The sequence below is a fragment of the Oncorhynchus mykiss genome, chromosome 17 (assembly GCF_057628025.1).
Source record: "Oncorhynchus mykiss isolate SJ-2025 chromosome 17, ASM5762802v1, whole genome shotgun sequence".
In the NCBI taxonomy this organism is placed as follows: Eukaryota; Metazoa; Chordata; class Actinopteri; order Salmoniformes; family Salmonidae; genus Oncorhynchus; species Oncorhynchus mykiss.
In genome coordinates this window covers 29,393,338-29,413,982 of record NC_143038.1, presented here as the reverse complement: position 1 = coordinate 29,413,982, position 20,645 = coordinate 29,393,338, and the positions used below count along the sequence as shown (strand labels likewise).

Here is a 20,645-nt window from a genome sequence, read left to right as displayed (position 1 = left end):
CGAGCTTGATGACGAGCTTGGAGGGTACTATGGTGTTGAATGCCGAGCTGTAGTCGATGAACAGCATTCTCACATAGGTATTCCTCTTGTCCAGATGGGTTAGGGCAGTGTGCAGTGTGGTTGAGATTGCATCGTCTATGGACCTATTTGGGCGGTAAGCAAATTGGAGTGGGTCTAGGGTGTCAGGTAGGGTGGAGGTGATATGGTCCTTGACTAGTCTCTCAAAGCACTTCATGATGACGGAAGTGAGTGCTACGGGGCGGTAATCGTTTAGCTCAGTTACCTTAGCTTTCTTGGGAACAGGAACAATGGTGGCCCTCTTGAAGCATGTGGGAACAGCAGACTGGTATAGGGATTGATTGAATATGTCCGTAAACACACCGGCCAGCTGGTCTGCGTATGCTCTGAGGGCGCGGCTGGGGATGCCGTCTGGGCCTGCAGCCTTGCGAGGGTTAACACGTTTAAATGTCTTACTCACCTCGGCTGCAGTGAAGAAGAGTCTGCATGTTTTCGTTGCAGGCCGTGTCAGTGGCACTGTATTGTCCTCAAAGCGGGCAAAAAAGTTATTTAGTCTGCCTGGGAGCAGGACATCCTGGTCCGTGACTGGGCTGGATTTCTTCTTGTAGTCCGTGATTGACTGTAGACCCTGCCACATGCCTCTTGTGTCTGAGCCGTTGAATTGAGATTCTACTTTGTCTCTGTACTGACGCTTAGCTTGTTTGATAGCCTTGCAGAGGGAATAGCTGCACTGTTTGTATTCGGTCATGTTACCAGTCACCTTGCCCTGATTAAAAGCAGTGGTTCGCGCTTTCAGTTTCACGCGAATGCTGCCATCAATCCACGGTTTCTGGTTAGGGAATGTTTTAATCGTTGCTCTGGGAACGACATCTTCAACGCACGTTCTAATGAACTCGCACACCGAATCAGCGTATTGGTCAATATTGTTATCTGACGCAATACGAAACATGTCCCAGTCCACGTGATGGAAGCAGTCTTGGAGTGTGGAGTCAGCTTGGTCGGACCAGCGTTGGACAGACCTCAGCGTGGGAGCCTCTTGTTTTAGTTTCTGTCTGTAGGCAGGGATCAACAAAATGGAGTCGTGGTCAGCTTTTCCGAAAGGGGGGCGGGGCAGGGCCTTATATGCGTCGCGGAAGTTAGAGTAACAATGATCCAAGGTCTTTCCACCCCTGGTTGCGCAATCGATATGCTGATAAAATTTAGGGAGTCTTGTTTTCAGATTAGCCTTGTTAAAATCCCCAGCTACAATGAATGCAGCCTCCGGATAAATGGTTTCCAGTTTGCAAAGAGTCAAATAAAGTTCATTCAGAGCCAACGATGTGTCTGCTTGGGGGGGGATATATACGGCTGTGATTATAATCGAAGAGAATTCTCTTGGTAGATAATGCGGTCTACATTTGATTGTGAGGAATTCTAAATTAGGTGAACCGAAGGATTTGAGTTCCTGTATGTTTCTTTCATCACACCATGTCACGTTAGTCATAAGGCATACGCCCCCGCCCCTCTTCTTACCAGAAAGATGTTTGTTTCTGTCTGCGCGATGCGTGGAGAAACCTGTTGGCTGCACCGCCTCGGATAGCGTCTCTCCAGTAAGCCACGTTTCCGTGAAGCAAAGAACGTTACAGTCTCTGATGTCCCTCTGGAATGCTACCCTTGCTCGGATTTCATCAACCTTGTTGTCAAGAGACTGGACATTGGCAAGAAGAATGCTAGGGAATGGTGCACGGTGTGCCCGTCTCCGGAATGTGCCATGATAAACTGCATCCGGTGGCGTTAATGACGTGGCTGCTGTGTTCATATAGAAAACAGCAAAAACCAAGCCATGAGGTCGAAGGAATTTTCTTTAGAACTCCGAGAGGATTGTGTTGAGGCACAGATCTGGGGAAGGGTACCAAAAATGTTCTGCAGCATTGAAGGTCCCCAAGAACACTGTGGCCTCCATCATTCTTAAATGGAAGAAGTTAGTTACCACCAAGACTCTTCCTAGAGCTGGCCGCCCAGCCAAACTGAGCAATCGGGGGAGAAGGGCCTTCGTCAGGGAGATGACCAAGAACCCAATGGTCACTCTGACAGAAATCCAGAGTTCCTCTGTGGAGAGGGGAGAACCTTCCAGAAGTGCAACCATCTCTGCAGCACTCCATCCATCAGGCCTTTACGGTAGAGTGGTCAGACGGAAGCCATTCCTCAAAAAAAGGCACATGACAGCCCTCTTGGAGTTTTCCATAAGGCTGCTAAAGAACTCTGACCATGAGAAACAAGATTCTCTGGTCTGATGAAACCAAGATTGAACTCTTTGGCTTGAATGCCAAGCGTCACATCTGGAGGAAACCTGGCACCATCCCTACAGTGAAGCATGGTGCAATGTTTTTCAGCGGCAGGGACTGGGAGACTAGTCAGGATTGAAGGAAAGATAAAGGGAGCAATGTACAGAGAGATCCTTGATGAAAACCTGCTCCAGAGCGTTCAGGACCTCAGACTGGGCCAAATGTTCACCTTCCAACAGGACAATGACCCTAAGCACACAGCCAATATTAAGCAGGAGTGGCTTTGGGACAATGAATGTACTTGATTGGCCCAGCCAGAACCCGGAGTTGAACCTGATCAAACATTTCTGAAGAGACCTGAAAATAGTTGTGCAGCGACGCTCCCCACTCAACTTGACAGAGCTTGAGAGGATCTGCAGAGAAGAATGGGAGAAACTTCCCAAATACTGGTGTGTCAAGTTTGTCGCGTTATACCCAAGATTACTCAAGGCTGTAATCACTGGGCCAGAACTCCAACTTGAACCTTGTACATTTCAATTAAACATGGTGAAGCCCCAAAATTGCCCTTGCTAGAAGAATGTGTGTCAGACATTAGGAAGTGGATGGCTGCAAACTTTCTACTTTTAAACTCGGACAAAACAGAGATGCTTGTTCTAGGTCCCAAGAAACAAAGAGATCTTCTGTTGAATCTGACAATTAATCTTAATGGTTGTACAGTCGTCTCAAATAAAACTGTGAAGGACCTCGGCGTTACTCTGGACCCTGATCTCTCTTTTGAAGAACATATCAAGACCATTTCAAGGACAGCTTTTTTCCATCTACGTAACATTGCAAAAATCAGGAACTTTCTGTCCAAAAATGATGCAGAAAAATTAATCCATGCTTTTGTCACTTCCAGGTTAGACTACTGCAATGCTCTACTTTCCGGCTACCCGGATAAAGCACTAAATAAACTTCAGTTAGTGCTAAATACGGCTGCTAGAATCCTGACTAGAACCAAAAAATTTGATCATATTACTCCAGTGCTAGCCTCTCTACACTGGCTTCCTGTCAAAGCAAGGGCTGATTTCAAGGTTTTACTAACCTACAAAGCATTACATGGGCTTATCTATCTATCCTATCTATCTCTCTGATTTGGTCCTGCCGTACATACCTACACGTACGCTACGGTCACAAGACGCAGGCCTCCTAATTGTCCCTAGAATTTTTAAGCAAACAGCTGGAGGCAGGGCTTTCTCCTATAGAGCTCCATTTTTATGGAACGGTCTGCCTACCCATGTCAGAGACGCAAACTCGGTCTCAACCTTTAAGTCTCTACTGAAGACTCATCTCTTCAGTGGGTCATATGATTGAGTGTAGTCTGGCCCAGGAGTGGGAGGGTGAACGGAAAGGCTCTGGAGCAACGAACCACCCTTGCTGTCTCTGCCTGGCCGGTTCCCCTCTTTCCACTGGGATTCTCTGCCTCTAACCCTATTACAGGGGCTGAGTCACTGGCTTTACTGGGGCTCTCTCATGCCGTCCCTGGAGGGGGTGCGTCACCTGAGTGGGTTGAGTCACTGATGTGGTCATCCTGTCTGGGTTGGCGCCCCCCCCCCCCCCCCCCCCCCTTAAGTTGTGCCGTGGCGGAGGTCTTTGTGGGCTATACTCAGCCTTGTCTCAGGATGGTATGTTGGTGGTTGAAGATATCCCTCTAGTGGTGTGGGGGCTGTGCTTTGGCAAAGTGGGTGGGGTTATATCCTTCCTGTTTGGCCCTGTCCGGGGGTGTCCTCGGAGTGGGCCACAGTGTCTCCTGACCCCTCCTGTCTCAGCCTCCAGTATTTATGCTGCAGTAGTTTATGTGTCGGGGGGCTAGGGTCAATTTGTTATATCTGGAGTACTTCTCCTGTCCTATTCGGTGTCCTGTGTGAATCTAAGTGTGCGTTCTGTAATTCTCTCCTTCTCTCTTTCTCTCTCTCGGAGGACCTGAGCCCTAGGACCATGCCCCAGGACTACCTGACATGATGACTCCTTGCTGTCCCCAGTCCACCTGGCTGTGCTGCTGCTCCAGTTTCAACTGTTCTGCCTTATTATTATTCGACCATGCTGATCATTTATGAACATTTGAACATCTTGGCCATGTTCTGTTATAATCTCCACCCGGCACAGCCAGAAGAGGACTGGCCATCCCACATATGCTCTCTCTAATTCTCTCTTTCTTTCTCTCTCTCGGAGGACCTGAGCCCTAGGACCATGCCCCAGGAATACCTGACATGATGACTCCTTGCTGTCCCCAGTCCACCTGACTGTGCTGCTGCTCCAGTTTCAACTATTCTGCCTTATTATTATTCGACCATGCTGGTCATTTATGAACATTTGAACATCTTGACCATGTTTTGTTATAATCTCCACCCGGCACAGCCAGAAGAGGACTGGCCACCCCACATAGCCTGGTTCCTCTCTAGGTTTCTTCCTAGGTTTTGGCCTTTCTAGGGAGTTTTTCCTAGCCACCGTGCTTCTTCACCTGCATTGCTTGCTGTTTGGGGTTTTAGGCTGGGTTTCTGTACAGCACTTTGAGATATCAGCTGATGTACGAAGGGCTATATAAAATACATTTGATTGATTGATTGATTGAACCTGATCAAACATTTCTGAAGAGACCTGAAAAAAGCTGTGCAGTGACACTCCCCACCCAACCTGACAGAGCTTGAGAGGATCTGCAGAGAAGAATTGGAGAAACTTCCCAAATACAGGTGTGCTAAGTTTGTAGCGTTATACCCAAGAATGCTCAAGGCTGTAATCGCTGCCAAAGGTGCTTCAACAAAGTCCTGTGTAAAGGGTCTGAAAATGTACAGTATGTAAATAATGATTTTTCAGTTCATTTTTTGAAAATACATTTGCAAAAATGTTTTTGCTGATTTTAACTTGTCATTATGGGGTACTGTGTGTAGATTGATGAGGGGGAAACAACTATTTTAGCAATTCTTGAATAAGGCTGTAACGCACCAAAAATGTTTTAATTCAAGGGGTCTAAATATTTTCAGAATGTACTGTACATTGAGTTTTATATCTATAGTATTTTTTAACTAGTTACATGCAGCCTGGTCTAGGCCAATTTGAGGAAAGCCTCTGAATTAGCAGTGAGAGATCAACAGTATCGAAATCCTTTGACATGTCAATGAAGAGGGCAGCACAATGTTGCTTTTTATTCATACAGTTAACAACATCATTTATAACTGTGGATGCAGCAGCGATAGTTCTATGACCTGGTCTAAAACCCGACTGCTGTACATTTAGAATACATTTTAAAAGGTAATAAATATTTTAGCTGAGAATGAATCAAATATGGATGATAATGATAATCAGATACAGGGCTACTCTTTTATGAAACAAGAAAATAACTCAAGTGAATATTGTATTGACACTAGGAGGTTGGGAAAATGTTATACACACACCGACACATGTATCTCAAAGTAGTGATTCGGGGCTCCATTTGTAACCTTTCAATAGACAAACCAGGGTTGACAGTTACTAATATTTAGTGAGTGGAACTACATTGTTTAATTGTGCTCACCAAGTCCTGAGCTAACACAACCACTGCTACTCTATGTCAAACAGAATCACAGAACAGTAACTCGGATCGTTGACTCACGTGTCACTCAAACACCCAACGGCCATTACAATCTCCCCTTAAAAGGCAAGTCCCGCCCTCCGACCGTATTCCTCTCAGCGGCTCACCTGATTGGAGGTCCAGGCGGGTTTCTCTGGCCAGTCTCTGTGGTTCTTCATGTACCACCACTGGATCTCCAGGGAGTAGGAGGGCCCCGCCCCCCGGAATGAACAGGCCATCTCCACATCCTGACCGCTATGCGTTGTGGTGTCATGAGGGACCTCCGTGAAGAGAGCTTAATGGAGAAAGAGTGAAGAGACTGAGCATGTATGCACCCGAAAAGTGACCAGAAAAAGTGACCAACCAGGAGTGGCACTGGAAATAAAAGTGATACATTTGTGACTTTAAATCACGAAAGGGTCAAAAAAGTCCCTGTCTGTGAAACTTTAGCAAAATAATTGCTAAAGAACAGTAACACTAAACAATAATGTTTCTTATTGGACATCTTCAGCTAGTCCCTCCCTGTTTCAGTCGTGTGTTTTCCATTTGGCACCTAATGAATACCACCCAGCTTTGCTGTGGGCTTTTTAGTTTCCGTGATCCTTCAGAGGGCTAAAGTAGCCTGGGACATCTCTCAAACAAAGACATCACTCCCTCATATCCCTTATCTATCCCCACACATCCAGCTATTAGACCATCGCTAAATCCTGTTAACTGCTCCCTTAAAACACATTGCTAATTCATGGACTAATCATCCTTTATAACTTCACCACCACAAAGGCTTCCTCCACCAAGTGCTTTAGTCTTATAGACAAGTCTTTGAAAGATAAGGTAGCCACTGGTATTCTGTTTAAGCGATGTGTTGTTGTTTAACATGCACCATCTGCTATGAGGATAAAACTTCAGCAAGGATGAAGATAGTTAAGTTGAAGGGCACTTTGGGGATTTTGGAAGGGATGTTCTTGTATACTTTAGGGAGATGTCAGTAGGAGAGATGTTTTGTGTGTCTTAAAGACATTACAGATGTATCAGACAAATGCAATTCGACTGGCTCATCTAATCACATTTTGGGTCATGCTTTTTAAGGATGTTGTCCTTTAGGTAATGAGAAGCATGCATACAAAATGTATCATAATAAATAACTACTTCAATAGATATGGATAGTACGATTGTGAAAATGTGTGTCTTATCTAAGTGATTTACCCCTGAAAAGATATACCCCTATGGAAAATAATTAAAAGGGTTGTAGGCATTTCTGCGTCCATTACATTTCGCAATCCTTCCTGACTGCCTATTGTTTTCCCATCTCTCCTGCAGCGACCCCTTGTGTATAGAACATAAAGAAGCATTAAGGAAACATTACACCTGTCATAGAGCAGCCTTTGTCTTCTGTTGTGATAAAATATTGTCCCAGCATCCCTACACGACAAACGCTTAGAGAACACAATACACATTATGACCGTATCATGCCTCTATTAAATCAAGGTATATTCCAGGGGTCTCCAATTCCCATTCATGGTGTGCATGCATTTGCTTCAGCCTAGCATGAACACCCCTGTTTCAAATAATCAACTAATCGTGATCTTCAAACTGGACCATGCTAAGTTAAATCAGGTGTGGTAGTGCTGGGCTGGAACGAAAGCCTGCATCCCCAGTAGCTTTTCAGGACAATGACAACTGGTTCATTACATTCACATCAATCATTTTGATCTATCTTCATTTGATCTATCATCACGCTAATGATGGTGGTTAATAATGTGTGGTGAAACTAGATGTATGTTCAGTACATTCAGTTCCTGCTCTACACAGCGTAGCAGCCTGAGGTCATGTGTAAATGTACACTCATCACACCCCATTGAGTCCCACATTTTTTACTAAAAAGATCTCTCGCTCTTGCTCACTCTCTCTCCATATTGATTTTATATGACTATGTACTTACAGTGGTGAGTTATTTTGGGAGTAAGTGCATTGTCCTGAACAAGTGGGTTACTCCTATTTGTTTATTTTATATTCTTGCCAATCACACGAAAACTACTTATGACTCCGTTCCATTTATTCCATTCTAGCAATTACAATGAGCCTGTCCTCCTATAGCGCCTCCCAACAGCCTCCTCTGGATGGTAGTGATCATAGAGGGAGTGAGATGGAGATTGGGAAAGCTGTAGAGAGTAAGGGTGAGTCGAAGAGCGGAGAAATAGCGGAGGGTCTGGAAGGTGCAGCTGCTGCTGTGCCTGAGAATGGTGGGAAGGAAGAAAGTTGGGAAATGAAAACTTGCGACCTGGAGTACGGTTCAAAGGAAAAGTTGACCATGAAAAGGGGACCCGTACGAGGTATCGTGGTGGGTAGAGAGTAGGCTAAGGGAGGTGCTGTCTGTCAAAGTAGTGTATTTATTATGATAGGATACATCTATCTTCCAGAGAGACCGAGTATTTCACTAGACTGGGGGCACGAGAGGTAACATGCTTTAGTCTATGAAATAAAGCTCCTCTGCAATCTACGTAATCCCCAAAAGTAATTATTTACCATGAGAGGGCCATAAACAATAACTAGCAGTGCTGCATATTCCAAGAAAGGTTAAAATCTCACCTTTCAGGTACAAATTGGGGTGTAGTCACTTTTGAGGACACAAGCGCAAGTTCACAGTACAAATATGATTCAAATATGAAAATACAAAATATTTTATATGATGCATTTCCTATTCAACAAAATGGTATGAATAAGGCTTGAAATTACTTATATTCTTTATAAATATAGTATAGTATAATCTAATGATACAACTAATGATAAGATTTCACCTTCCTTATAATTGTAAAATACATATGTGTATGTTTAGTGTAACAGAACATTTGCATATTTTCTAAATGGTCTCTCTTGATCAAAATGCCTGCCCCCAATCGCTGTGAATCGCAGAGAGCTTTATCTTGGCTTCCTGAACTCGTTAGGCACTCACCTTTCATCTCATATTAATTTTGCCCGTCTGTGAAAAACATAAAGTGTTTTTTTTTGTTTAAAATGTACAAATTATTTTAGATTAATGGTTATAAATGTGCTACAGTGGTGAAACCACTCTCTCCTGCTGCACTACAATATATGGATTGCAGGCATATGCTTTGTCAGTGTCTGTGATGTAGGGTTTAGACAGGAGTTGATGGACTGTCAGAAGAGCCAATGAAATGCTAAGAGTGACATTCCAGCGTCAAGTGGTTTCAGATTTCACATCCTATGTCACACAGAAAATATACTACTTTGTCCTCGGGGTGGCAGGGTAGCCTAGTGGTTAGAGTGTTGGACTAGTAACCAGAAGGATGCAAATTCAAATCCCCGTGCTGACAAGGTACAAATGTGTAATTCTGCCCCTGAACAGGCAGTTCCTAGGCCGTCATTGAAAATGAGAATGTGTTCTTAACTGACTTGCCTAGTTAAATAAAGGTAAAAATAAAGACCAGGGCTATAGCTCAATGTAAGCCATTTCGATCTATGGTGTCCACAGCTTGATTTATAAAAGGTCCATGTTTAGCCACTCAAATCATCATAAAAGCATAACCTATTCTATACCTGACTGTAATTGATAGCACACAACAAACCATCTAACATGTGATTTCGCATTAGAGACCAAATAGTCTTATAGGCCTATGTAAATCCATGACTCTTGCATTTAACATGCAACTCACATAGACCTACACATAGTAAACCATAGGCCGGTAATTAATAGACTATGAGGCTGGAACATAATGCCCTATAACAGTAATAATCCCAATAGGCTTGGCAACATCTTACTGGCTCAGCGACCAGGAGATAATAGGCTAGGCTCAGCGACCAGTAGATAGTAGGCTAGGCTCAGTGACCAGGAGATAGTAGGCTAGGCTCAGCGACCAGGAGACAATAGGCTAGGCTAGGCTCAGGGACCAGGAGACAATAGGCTAGGCTAGGCTCAGGGACCAGAAGACAGTAGGCTAGTTTCAGGGACCAGGAGATGGTAGGCTATGCTAGGCTCAGGAGATAGTAGGCCAGGCTCAGGGACCAGGAGATAATAGGCTAGGCTCGGGGACCAGGAGGTAGTAGTTTAGGCTAGGCTCAGGGACTAGGAGATAATAGGCTAGGCTCAGGGACCAGGAGGAAGTAGGCTAGGCTAGGCTCAGGGACCTGGAGATAGTAGGCTAGGCTCAGGGACTTGGAGATAGTAGGCTAGGCTCAGGGACCTGGAGATAGTAGGCTAGGCTCAGGGACCAGGAGATAGTAGGCTAGGCTCAGGGACCAGGAGGTAGTAGGCTAGGCTAGGCTCAGGGACCAGGAGATAGTAGGCTAGGCTCAAGGACCAGGAGGTAGTAGGTTAGGCTAGGCTCAGCGACCAGGAGATAGTGACAAGGCGGCCACAAATGTAACCATTTAACACTAGGAGAGCAGAGAGCATCATATTGACTCAAAACACATGCACTTTTTTATTACCCTGTCATTTTTAAAGTTATGTCCCACTCGTCCTTGACTTTTGCTAAATAAGTCTAACAAACTATCGTTGTTAGAATCTTAATAACACAAACATAATTTGTGTTCTAAGCAGTTTTAAGAGGACATATCAATGTTTCCCCCCTGCCTGTCAGGCATCTGCAGCTAATGACGGCCCATTGAAACAAAATCTAAACTACATCAAAACTAATTTCACACTTATAATAATAGAGTTAGCCTAAAGACAAACATTAAATTGACTATAGTCCAATGGGTGAGAAAATTATCAATTGTTAGATTGTATATGAATAATCTGATAAACAGCACAGTTTGGAATTGACAACAGAGGTAGGGAAATTAAATGGAGTGCCAAAAAGTGACTTTTGCTAATTATCTTACAGTGTCACAAGCAGGTAAGACATTTTGATGTCTATATAGTATCAGAAAGAGCAGATTCTGCAGTTTCCAAATCACCTATGCTTGCCAAACAACTCTGACAAATGAGCTATATTTCAAAATAGAACTTTTGGGGGCAGAATTACTGCTATTACATCCGCACCCCACATGCACTCCTACACTCAAAGCACAGTAATATATTTGAACTCAAAATATGACATTCTGTTCTTTTGAAATGCATTTTTAATTCATAAATGAATTCCTTAAAAACTTCTTGATACTACCCATCCCGGATCCGGGAACATAATCATCGCCTGAAGCTAATTAGCATAACACAGCGGACAAAAATATCCCTAGAAAATCTTCCTATTCATGAAAATCACAAATGAAATATATTGAGACACAGCTTAGCCTTTTGTTAATCACACTGTCATCTCAGATTTTCAAAACATGCTTTACAGCCAACGCTAGACAAGCATTTGTGTAAGTTTATCATAGCCTAGCATAGCATTATGTCCTGCTAGCTGCAGGCAACATTTTCACGAAAATAATAAAAGCAATCAAATTAAATCATTTACCTTTGAAGAACTTCGGATGTTTTCACTCACGAGACTCCCAGTTAGATAGCAAATGTTCCGTTCTTTCCAAATATATTATTTTTGTAGGCGAAATAGCTCCGTTTGTTCTTCATGTTTGGCTGAGAAATCGACCGGAAAATGCGGTCACTACAACGCCAAACTTTTTTCCAAATTACCTCCATAATATCGACAGAAACATGGCAAACGTTGTTTAGATTCAATCCTCAATGTGTTTTTCACATATCTATTCGATAATATATCCACCGGGACAATTGGTTTCTCATTAGAAGCGATTGGAATAATGGCTACCTCTGTACTTTACGCAAGATTTTCTGCGGGAGCCATCATGTGACCACTTGCTCAATGTGGTCACTTACGGCTATTCTTCAACATAAATGCGTAAAAATACGTCACAATGCTGTAGACACCTTGGGGAATACGTAAAAAGCGTAAGCTCATTCGTAGCCCATTCACAGCCATATAAGGAGTCATTGGCATGCAGCACTTTCAAAATATGGGGCACTTCCTGATTGGATTTTTATCTGGGTTTCGCCTGTAACATTCTGTTGCACTCACAGACAATATCTTTGCAGTTTTGGAAACGTTAGAGTGTTTTCTATCCAAAGCTGTCAATTATATGCATTGTCGAGCATCTTGTCGTGACAAAATATCCCGTTTAAAACGGGAACGTTTTTTATCCAAAAATGAAATACCGCCCCCAGAGTTTCAAGAGTTAAGACCTGCCCTTAACAAATGAATAATGAATGGTCCTTGCGATGTTGTTTATTTAATGGTTTTTGGTGTTTTATTGTGGTGTTTTAGTGTTTATTATTTTGCACACATAGCCTACAGTTGCATAAACTAATGAAAATGCTATTGTGTTTATTGAAATACATTTTCTTTCGGGAGGGAGGTTCAGCACAGACTGACTGACTGAGCTCCCACAAGTCTGTCCTCGACGCTCCACTGCTCGTGGCCAGGGAGCAGCCTCATATGTGAGAAGGAGAGAGAGAGGGACAGAGGGCGACGAGAGAGGGAATGTCAAGCAGGTCTGGCTTGTCAACTAGCGTAGACCATTGTAAAATGAGAGGGCTATCTGTCTTTCTCGTGGTAAAATGTGTCCCAGTGAACAAGCAACATGCCTCTGCCCACTGGGGTGTGGTTTATGGAGCACAAGTTCTCATCCCACCGGTACTGTCGTTTAAATTTATTTCCCCGGCACATGCTCAAAACCAAGTAAACACGTGTGGATTTTGGTTACATGCATGGTTTTTCGGCGTCGATAGTAGGTCGAGGACCATGAGGAATCATGGTGGAAGAGGAGGTCAAATTTGAAACGAGAAGTGCAGAGTTGGAGAAGATGAACAGACAACAGTAGTAGTCGAAGAATGCAATGAAAAAGGTGTCAACAATTTAAGGGTATGATAAGTGTATGTCGTACAAGGGTTCACTTCTTATCGGGGCGGCAGGGTAGCCTAGTGGTTAGAGCGTTGGACTAGTAACCGGAAGTTTGCAAGTTCAAACCCCTGAGCTGAGGTTCACTTCTGTCGTTCTGCCCCTGAACAGGCAGTTCACTGTTCCTAGGCCGTCATTGAAAATAAAAATTTGTTCTTAACTGACTTGCCTAGTTAAATAAAGGAAAAATAAATTGGGCTGCTTTTTTTTAACAAGGATGTTTATCTGGGGTCATGAAGCGGGTGAATCGTTTGCCGCGAAAAGTGAAATCAATTAGAGTGGGCTTGTTCTAATAATGAATTATGTGCCTTAGGAATAGAGGACGAGGTCAGCGGGCCTCACAAGAATTGTGTCATCTGAAGTATCGTGCTTCAAACTCCAGAGTTGGGCATCTGTTAAGGGAGTCATCCCAGGGGTGTCGACGGAAGTTACCTCAAGGGTGTTGAGGGAAGTTAAGGTGGAAAACCTTACATCGAGAATCCCAGGTTTGATTGGTGCTCATCGCTTGACCCCGATGGTAGATGGAGAAAAGGAAGAAAGCATGTCAGTTCTATCATTTTTGATAGTGAGCACTTAGGGTATATGAGATAAGAGCATTTGTGCCAAAACCACTACAATGTAAAAACTGTAAAGGATTTGGACATGTTTCAAGTGTGTGCAGATGAGTGGAGTGTACAAAAATCGAAGTGAAGAGCAGCCGTGTTGCAATTGTGGTGGGGATCATGACCCAGAGTTTGTGGAGTGCCCTATAAGGGAGGTTGTGGCTAGGGATGCCGTCTGGGCTGGCAGCCTTGCGAGGGTTAACACACTTAAATGTCTTACTCATGCTGGCCACGGAAAAGGAGAGCCCACAGTCCTTGGTAGCGGGCTGCGGCGGTGGCACTGTGTTGTCATCAAAGCAGACGAAGGTGTTTAGCTTGTCCGCAAGCAAGACGTGGGTGGTCGCGGCGTGTCTGGTTTTCCCTTTGTCCGTGATTGTCTGTTGACCCAGCCACATCAGTCTCATGTCTGAGCCGTTGAAATGCGACTCCACTTTGTCTCTGTACTGATGTGATGCCTGTTTGATTGCCTTATGGAAGGAATAACTACACTGTTAATTTTTGGCCATACTTCCAGTCACCTTGCCATGGTTAAATGCGGTGGTTTGCGCTTTCAGTTTTGCGTGAATGCTGCCATCTATCCACATTTTCTGGTTTGGGTAGGTTTTAATAGTCACAAAACATCTCCTATACACTTCCTGATGAACTCTGTCACCATATCTGTGTTTTCGTTGATGTTATTCTCAGAGGCTACCTGGAACATATCCCAGTCCGCGTGATCAAAACAATCTTGAAGCATGGATTCCGATTGGTCAGACCAGCGTTGAATAGACCTTAGCACGGGTACTTCCTGTTTGAGTTTCTACCTATAGGAAGGGAGGAGCAAAATGGAATCGTGATCAGATTTGTTGAAGGGAGGGCGGGGGAGGTCCTTGTAGGGATTTTGAAAAGTTGAGTAGCAAGGGTCCAAATTTTTTACCAGCACTACAGTCAATGTGTTGGGAGAACTTCGGTAGCGTTTTCCTCACATTTGCTTTGTTAAAAATATATAAATGCGGCCTCAGGATATGTGGTTTCCAGATTGCATCCAGTGTAGTTCAGTGTAGTTCTTTGATGGCCGTCATGGTATCGGCTTGAGGGCTGTGACTATAACCGAAGATAATTATTTTGGGAGGTAATATGGTTGGCATTTGATTGTGAGGTATTCTAGGTTGGGTGAACAAAAGGACTTCCGTTTCTGTTTGTTATCACAATCATACCAAGAGTGGTTAATCAGGAAACATATACCACCGCCTTTCTTCTTCCCGGAGAGTTCTTAATTCCTGTCTGCACAATGTACTGACAACCCAGATGGCTGAATGGAAGGAAACAGTATATCTCGAGAGAACCATGTTTCCGTGAAACAGAGTATGTTACAATCCCTGATGTCTCTGGAAGGAGATCCTCGCCCTGAGCTCGTTTACTTTATTATCCAAAGACTGAGTGTTAGCTAGTATTGTACTCAGAAGTGGTGGATAATGTGCACGCCTCCTGAGTCGGACTAGAAGTCCACTCCAAATAGCTCTTCTCTGCCAGTGGTATTTTGGAGCAGTCTCTGGAATAAGTTAAATTGCCCTGGGGGGTACGAACATAGGATCCAATTCGGGAAAGTCGTATTCCTGGTCGTAATGCTGGTGAGTTACCACCGCTCTGATATCCAAAAGTTATTTCCGGCTGTATATAATAACACCAAAGAAATCTGGGCTAATAATGTACGAAATAACAAAAAATGAAATACTGCAAAGTTTCTTCGGAGCTAGAAGTAGAGCTGCCATATCTGTGGGCGCCATCTTACATGTGGAAACCAATACTCCACTTTATACCGCTGAGATAAACCCAACAACACTTTTGGAGGGCAATGGTCATGGTACATGCTACATTATAAAACTGTCTGAAAACTGCACACATATAATTAAAGGGTGCCTACACACACTTGAAATGCTCCAAAGGGTGCATTACACAGAACAGAAAGTGACCCAAACATTGACCTTTCATTGTCATTTTTTGAACCATGAACAGTGTGAAGGCATGCACTCTCCTTTTTTAAAAGTGGTTTATTGGAACATCCAAATTAAAGTGTGGCATACCCAAGATAGCAACAGTGCTTGGCAGTCTATTGACAACAGCAGACACCAGACAGTTGTTTGCTCATATTATCTAACTTAAAAGAAGATAAACACGAGCACAAATAAATAGGTGAAGGATGGTGGTTGACAGAGAGAAAATGAACAAAAAAGATCATAGCGAAGTTATTTATTTTTTAACAATGAACTACAGCTTTGGTTTGTGATCACTTTCATATAGGCATACAGCTTGAGAAGAGCCATGAAAGCCGTGAGTGAGCAGACAGTGAAGTCTAATTTTGACAAACTGCCTTTGCTGCCCTCAGTCTTCTGTATCCATAACCTAACAGATGGAACCCTAAAGTAAAGCAAAGTCATCTCAAGGACAGCGATATGCAGGGAGTCCTGTATGAGGCTTAGATTTGGGATTCCACACCACAGTAGGATGGTCTTCGACATTTCCACGTCAAAAAAAATCCCCACGAGCACATAAAATGAAAGCTAAGATTCTATATTTTTGAGAAATTAAGGCATATACATTATTCAACCATTTTCCATCCTAAAAATGTGGAATAGGCAAAGACTTTGAATCTGGTATCAGATGAAAAAGCAGTCTTAGAAAACATAAAAAGTCTTAAAAGCTATTAACAATACATGAAAACACATTCATGTTGAATTAAAGACCCTGCCAAATAATATCAACGTTTATATTTAGCTTTGCAAAAATAATTTGCCTTCTGTTAAATTTAAGAAATAATTGTCATTCTGTTCCAAAAAACCCACCTATCTTTAAGATATTTTCTTATTTCTCTCCTTCATGAGGAGGGAAGGTAATTACATTTCGCAGAAGTAACTGTGGTTGCAGGATTACAAGATTATGTTATATTTATGCACCAAATGGTTGTTTCGATAAATCTCACCAGATTGGGTCTGCTGAATGATCGGGATCATTTCCTGACCCTATGACTCTGCCATGAGGTTAACAGTGTGATAAGGAGAGTATAGGGCTAATTGGAAAAATTGTTTCAACAGAATGTGATGTTATTTTTTTTCAAAGACATGTGTTTTAGAGATTTGCATTAAGAATATTGGATTGTAGTAATACTTTGTCATACAGTAGATCATTTGTTTGGATTTACGGAATCAAAGATGCACTGAACTGAATTATTGTTCTGATCTGTCCTTTCTTAAGGTTATGGTGGAGATGGGATCTAAATGCACGGGAGGGGTAATTTTACCAAATGGTGTGGACCTCAAAACATCCTCTAACCAGGTGAAGAAATGGTGTTCACTACGGCCCTGTCCTGCACCACCTCTACCGAGTGACCTGAGTCCGAACCGAGCAATCGGTGTACAGCATCCTGTTGAAGTTATCAACTGCCTTTTCTCTCATGCCTTTTCTCCCAGGAATACAACAGAAGTCCACATGGAGTGAGCATGGGGAGAGATCCATTCCAAAACTTCTCTCATATTGCTTGTATACTGGTTGGCAAATGGACAAGACATAGTAGGAGTTGTGGTGGGGTTCAAGTGAGACATTGAAATTGGGACATTGTCATGGGCCATCCACTTTGAACTGTAAAGATATCTGCAGAAGAAAAAATTAAGAAATGCCACAAGATTGAGGGCCGGGAAAAGGAGGGGGTTGGTCACCTGTGCCCGTAACTGATTTAGACTTGTCTAAAATGTTTATTTTGGGGTATCAGGTTGATTGAGGAGGTTTATACACTGCAAAATGTATAGTGATTTAGGCTAGGAATGCATTGAGATACTGATCTGCAATTATAACCCTGATGAGAAACTTAATACTAGAATTATGAGATTAATCTTTTGTATAGTAATTTAAATGTACATTCTATCAGTGTGTTAAGTTGAGGGTTTTCATTTTGGGTGATAGAACCAATGTGAATCACTGAGCAATGTCATTCTAAACTTTGTTAGAATAATTATTTGGGTTTTAATTATGACTTGGAAGCTGAATGATTCTTTAAACTGCCTAATTGATTTGAGAAATGTTTGGTATGTTAATCGGGGCAATTAATGTATTATGGATTGATTGTTTTGATTGTTGTTATGATGATTGTGACATAGATAAAGAAGTTGTTGTGTACTGAAAATGTTGACCAATGACTATTCTCAGCATGCCTTGAGAATGGAGAGGTGAACTCTGGTCCTGAGAGTAAATTTGATCCTAATCTATTGGATTTATATCCATTGCCAAATTGTAATTTTTGATAATGATAATACTCAGGAACTATAGCAGGTTTATGCTAATAGAACATAGAGTCCATAGACGATGCCTTATACATGGTGGAATCATGATACTTGTCCCAGGGCATGTTCATTAGGCACTAACCGGAATAAATGTTTTTTTTTTTAAACCTTATAATTCTGCTTTTAAGTTGAGAGAATTGTCAAAATGGGGGAATGTGGTAGCTGGATTACAATGTAATGTTATGTTTATGCACCAAATGGTTGTTTTATTTATTAGAGTAAGGTTCTGAGTTAACTGAGAGGAGTCTTTATGGAGCTTGGTGGCTTGGTGATAAAAAACCTACAGCTGGCTTTCCATAGATCAGATGTGGTGAGAGCCATCAAGATAGAGATAGCCTGGAGGAACAGAACAAAGGCCTCATTATTATCCTGGCAGATGACCACAGGAGGAACCCAAAGTGGCTTATGTTGCCCCCAAACTATATTGGAGGGGTTGAACCAGCTAAAACTGAGCAATCTTAGTAACAGGTATATAAGGAACAGCATGGTCTGTAAAGGGTAGGCAAGACTGCCGGGTCGACGGTTTCATTATTGCAATAATTAATTGATATTGAAAAATATATATTTTTTAAAGAAATTACAAAGTCTCTCAAATAAATATAATATTCCACCACATAACAAGATAGATCTACTTAGTTATAGTGTTTATACTGATATAAATTTGGTTTAAGTGATTAAAACGCGTCATTCTGTTACCAAATCTGTAACAGAATGACCAAAAAAATCAGAATGACTTCTGTTAAGGACCCTGGCACTAAAAACCTCTCTCTGCAACTGGATCCTGGACTTCCTGACCAGCACGCTTGTCCTCAACATGGGGGCCCCTCATGGGTGCATGCTCAGGCCCGTCCTGTACTCCCTGTTCACTCAACACTGCACAACTCCAACACCATCATTAAGTTTGCCGATGACACAACAGCGGTAGGCCTGATCACCGACAATGATGAGACAGCCTATGGTCAGAGACCTGGACGTGTGGTGCCAGGACAACAACCTCTCCCTCAACGTGATCAAGGAGATGATTGTGGACTACAGGAAAAGGAGGACTGAGCACACCCCCATTCTCATCGATGGGGCTGTAGTGGAGCAGGTTGAAAGCTTCAAGATCCTTGGTGTCCACATCACCAGCAAACTATCATGGTCCACACACACCAAGACAGTCGTGAAGAGGGCACGACAAAGCCTATTCCACCTTAGGAGACTGAAAAGATTCCAGCTGCACCATTGAGAGCATCTTGACTGGTTGCATCACTACCTGTTATGGCAACTGCTCGGCCTCCGACCGCAAGGCAATACAGAGGGTAGTGCGTACGGTTCAGTAGAGTACATCACTAGGTCCAAGCTTCCTGCCATCCAGGACCACTATACCAGGTGGTATCAGAGGAAGGCCCTAAAAATTGTCAAAGACTCTAGCCACCCTAAGTCAGAGACTGTTCTCTCAGCTACCGTACGGCAAGCGGTACCGGAGAGCCAAGTCTAGGACAAAAAGGCTTCTTAACATGTTCTACCCCCAAGCCATAAGACTCCTGAACAGCTAATCAAATGGCTACCCAGACTATTTGCATAGCCCCCTCTTTTACACTGCTACTCTCTGTTTATTATCTTTTTATAGTCACTTTAACTCTACCTACATGTACATATTACCTGAGTCTCTCTATTGTCATTTTACTGCTGCTCTATTTTTTACTTTCTATTTTTTACTTAATACATTGTTGGTTAAGGGCTTGTAAGTAAGCATTTCACTATAAGGTAGGGTCTAGTATGTAGGGTAGGGTCTAGTATGTAGGGTAGGGTCGAGTAGGGTCTAGTATGTTAAAGCTAAGAAGCATAATTTATTTGAATGGGAGGTCATCTCGATTGAGATTGGCTCTAAAATTCGAACTATTTTCTTTTTAAAAACTCTTGTCTATGAGAAGAGAAAGTGGGGGAGGAGATTTTAAGATATAAACTTTCCTTCAGGGTTATTCTATTCCACTTGGGAAACTTGAAAATGTTAGAAAACTCAAGCTATCTTTTTATTTAGTCTTGTCAATGGTGCGATTGTGGAGAATGTCACTCTGTGGCATTGCCTTTTTCATAATTAAAAAAAAATCCTGTTGTACTCAGTGCATGTGACAAATCAAATTTGATTTTATATGATTCAACTGAATTGGCTACAATGGGAATTCCACAGTTGGGTCACCTGCTACTGGCATACTGTTATGTTCAGCCCATAACTGTTTTCTTTCTCTTTCTGTTGCGTGGTGGTCAAAGCAAAAGTGTGAAAACAGTCTGGACTGCCCTCCCTCTCTCTCTCCCTGCCCCTCTCTTTTCAGTTAATGTCACCTCTTCCCGCTCTTACCTACCCATGAGCCCCCTCTATTTCCATTTACTGGAACCAGCCCTCTCACCCACTAAGCACAGACTGACACCGGACGTCTATGGGCGTTGAAAAGTAGTCCAAATCTGAACCAATCACATATGTCTTTTTCACACGTTTGGACAGCACAGTAAAGTACAGTACAGTAAAGAAAAGTATAGTATAGGTCAGTACAATACATTACAGTACTGTACAGTAGTGCACACTAGAGTAGAGTGAACTATACTCTACTGTGCTGTACTGCGATGTCCAAACTTGAAAATAGATGTCTATGATTGGAGCAGATTTGGTCAAGTCCATACAAACCAAATTTGTTACCATGGAATTGCCTTCTTATAGCTTTGAGGTAGACCCTGTTCTTTCAAATCCATCCAACCCAAAAGACACTTACTAAAAATACTAATTATGCAGACTCAAGCATTTTCTCTCAAATTCCCCTCCCTCTCTCTCGATTGTTATCTTTCACTCTCTCATATGTGTGTATCAGAGGAGGCTGCGGAGGGGAGGACGGCTCATAATAATGGATGAAATGGAGGGAATGCAATGGAATCAAACCATGTGTTTGACGTATTTGATACCATTCCACTTATTCTGCTCCAGTCATTACCATGAGCCAGTCCTCCCCAATTAA

The 20,645-nt window shown here is 42.7% G+C and overlaps 1 protein-coding gene across 1 annotated transcript in view; it reads right to left on the bottom strand.

Annotated features, from left to right (window-relative positions):
* LOC110493964 (V-set and transmembrane domain-containing protein 2-like protein) overlaps positions 1 to 20,645 on the bottom strand; it is a 73,142-nt gene that overhangs the window by 6,851 nt on the left and 45,646 nt on the right. The window contains exon 2 of the mRNA XM_021568597.3: positions 5,997 to 6,163. Within this exon, the coding sequence (XP_021424272.1) occupies positions 5,997 to 6,163 (167 nt within the window). The remainder of the gene's footprint in view (positions 1 to 5,996; positions 6,164 to 20,645) is intronic.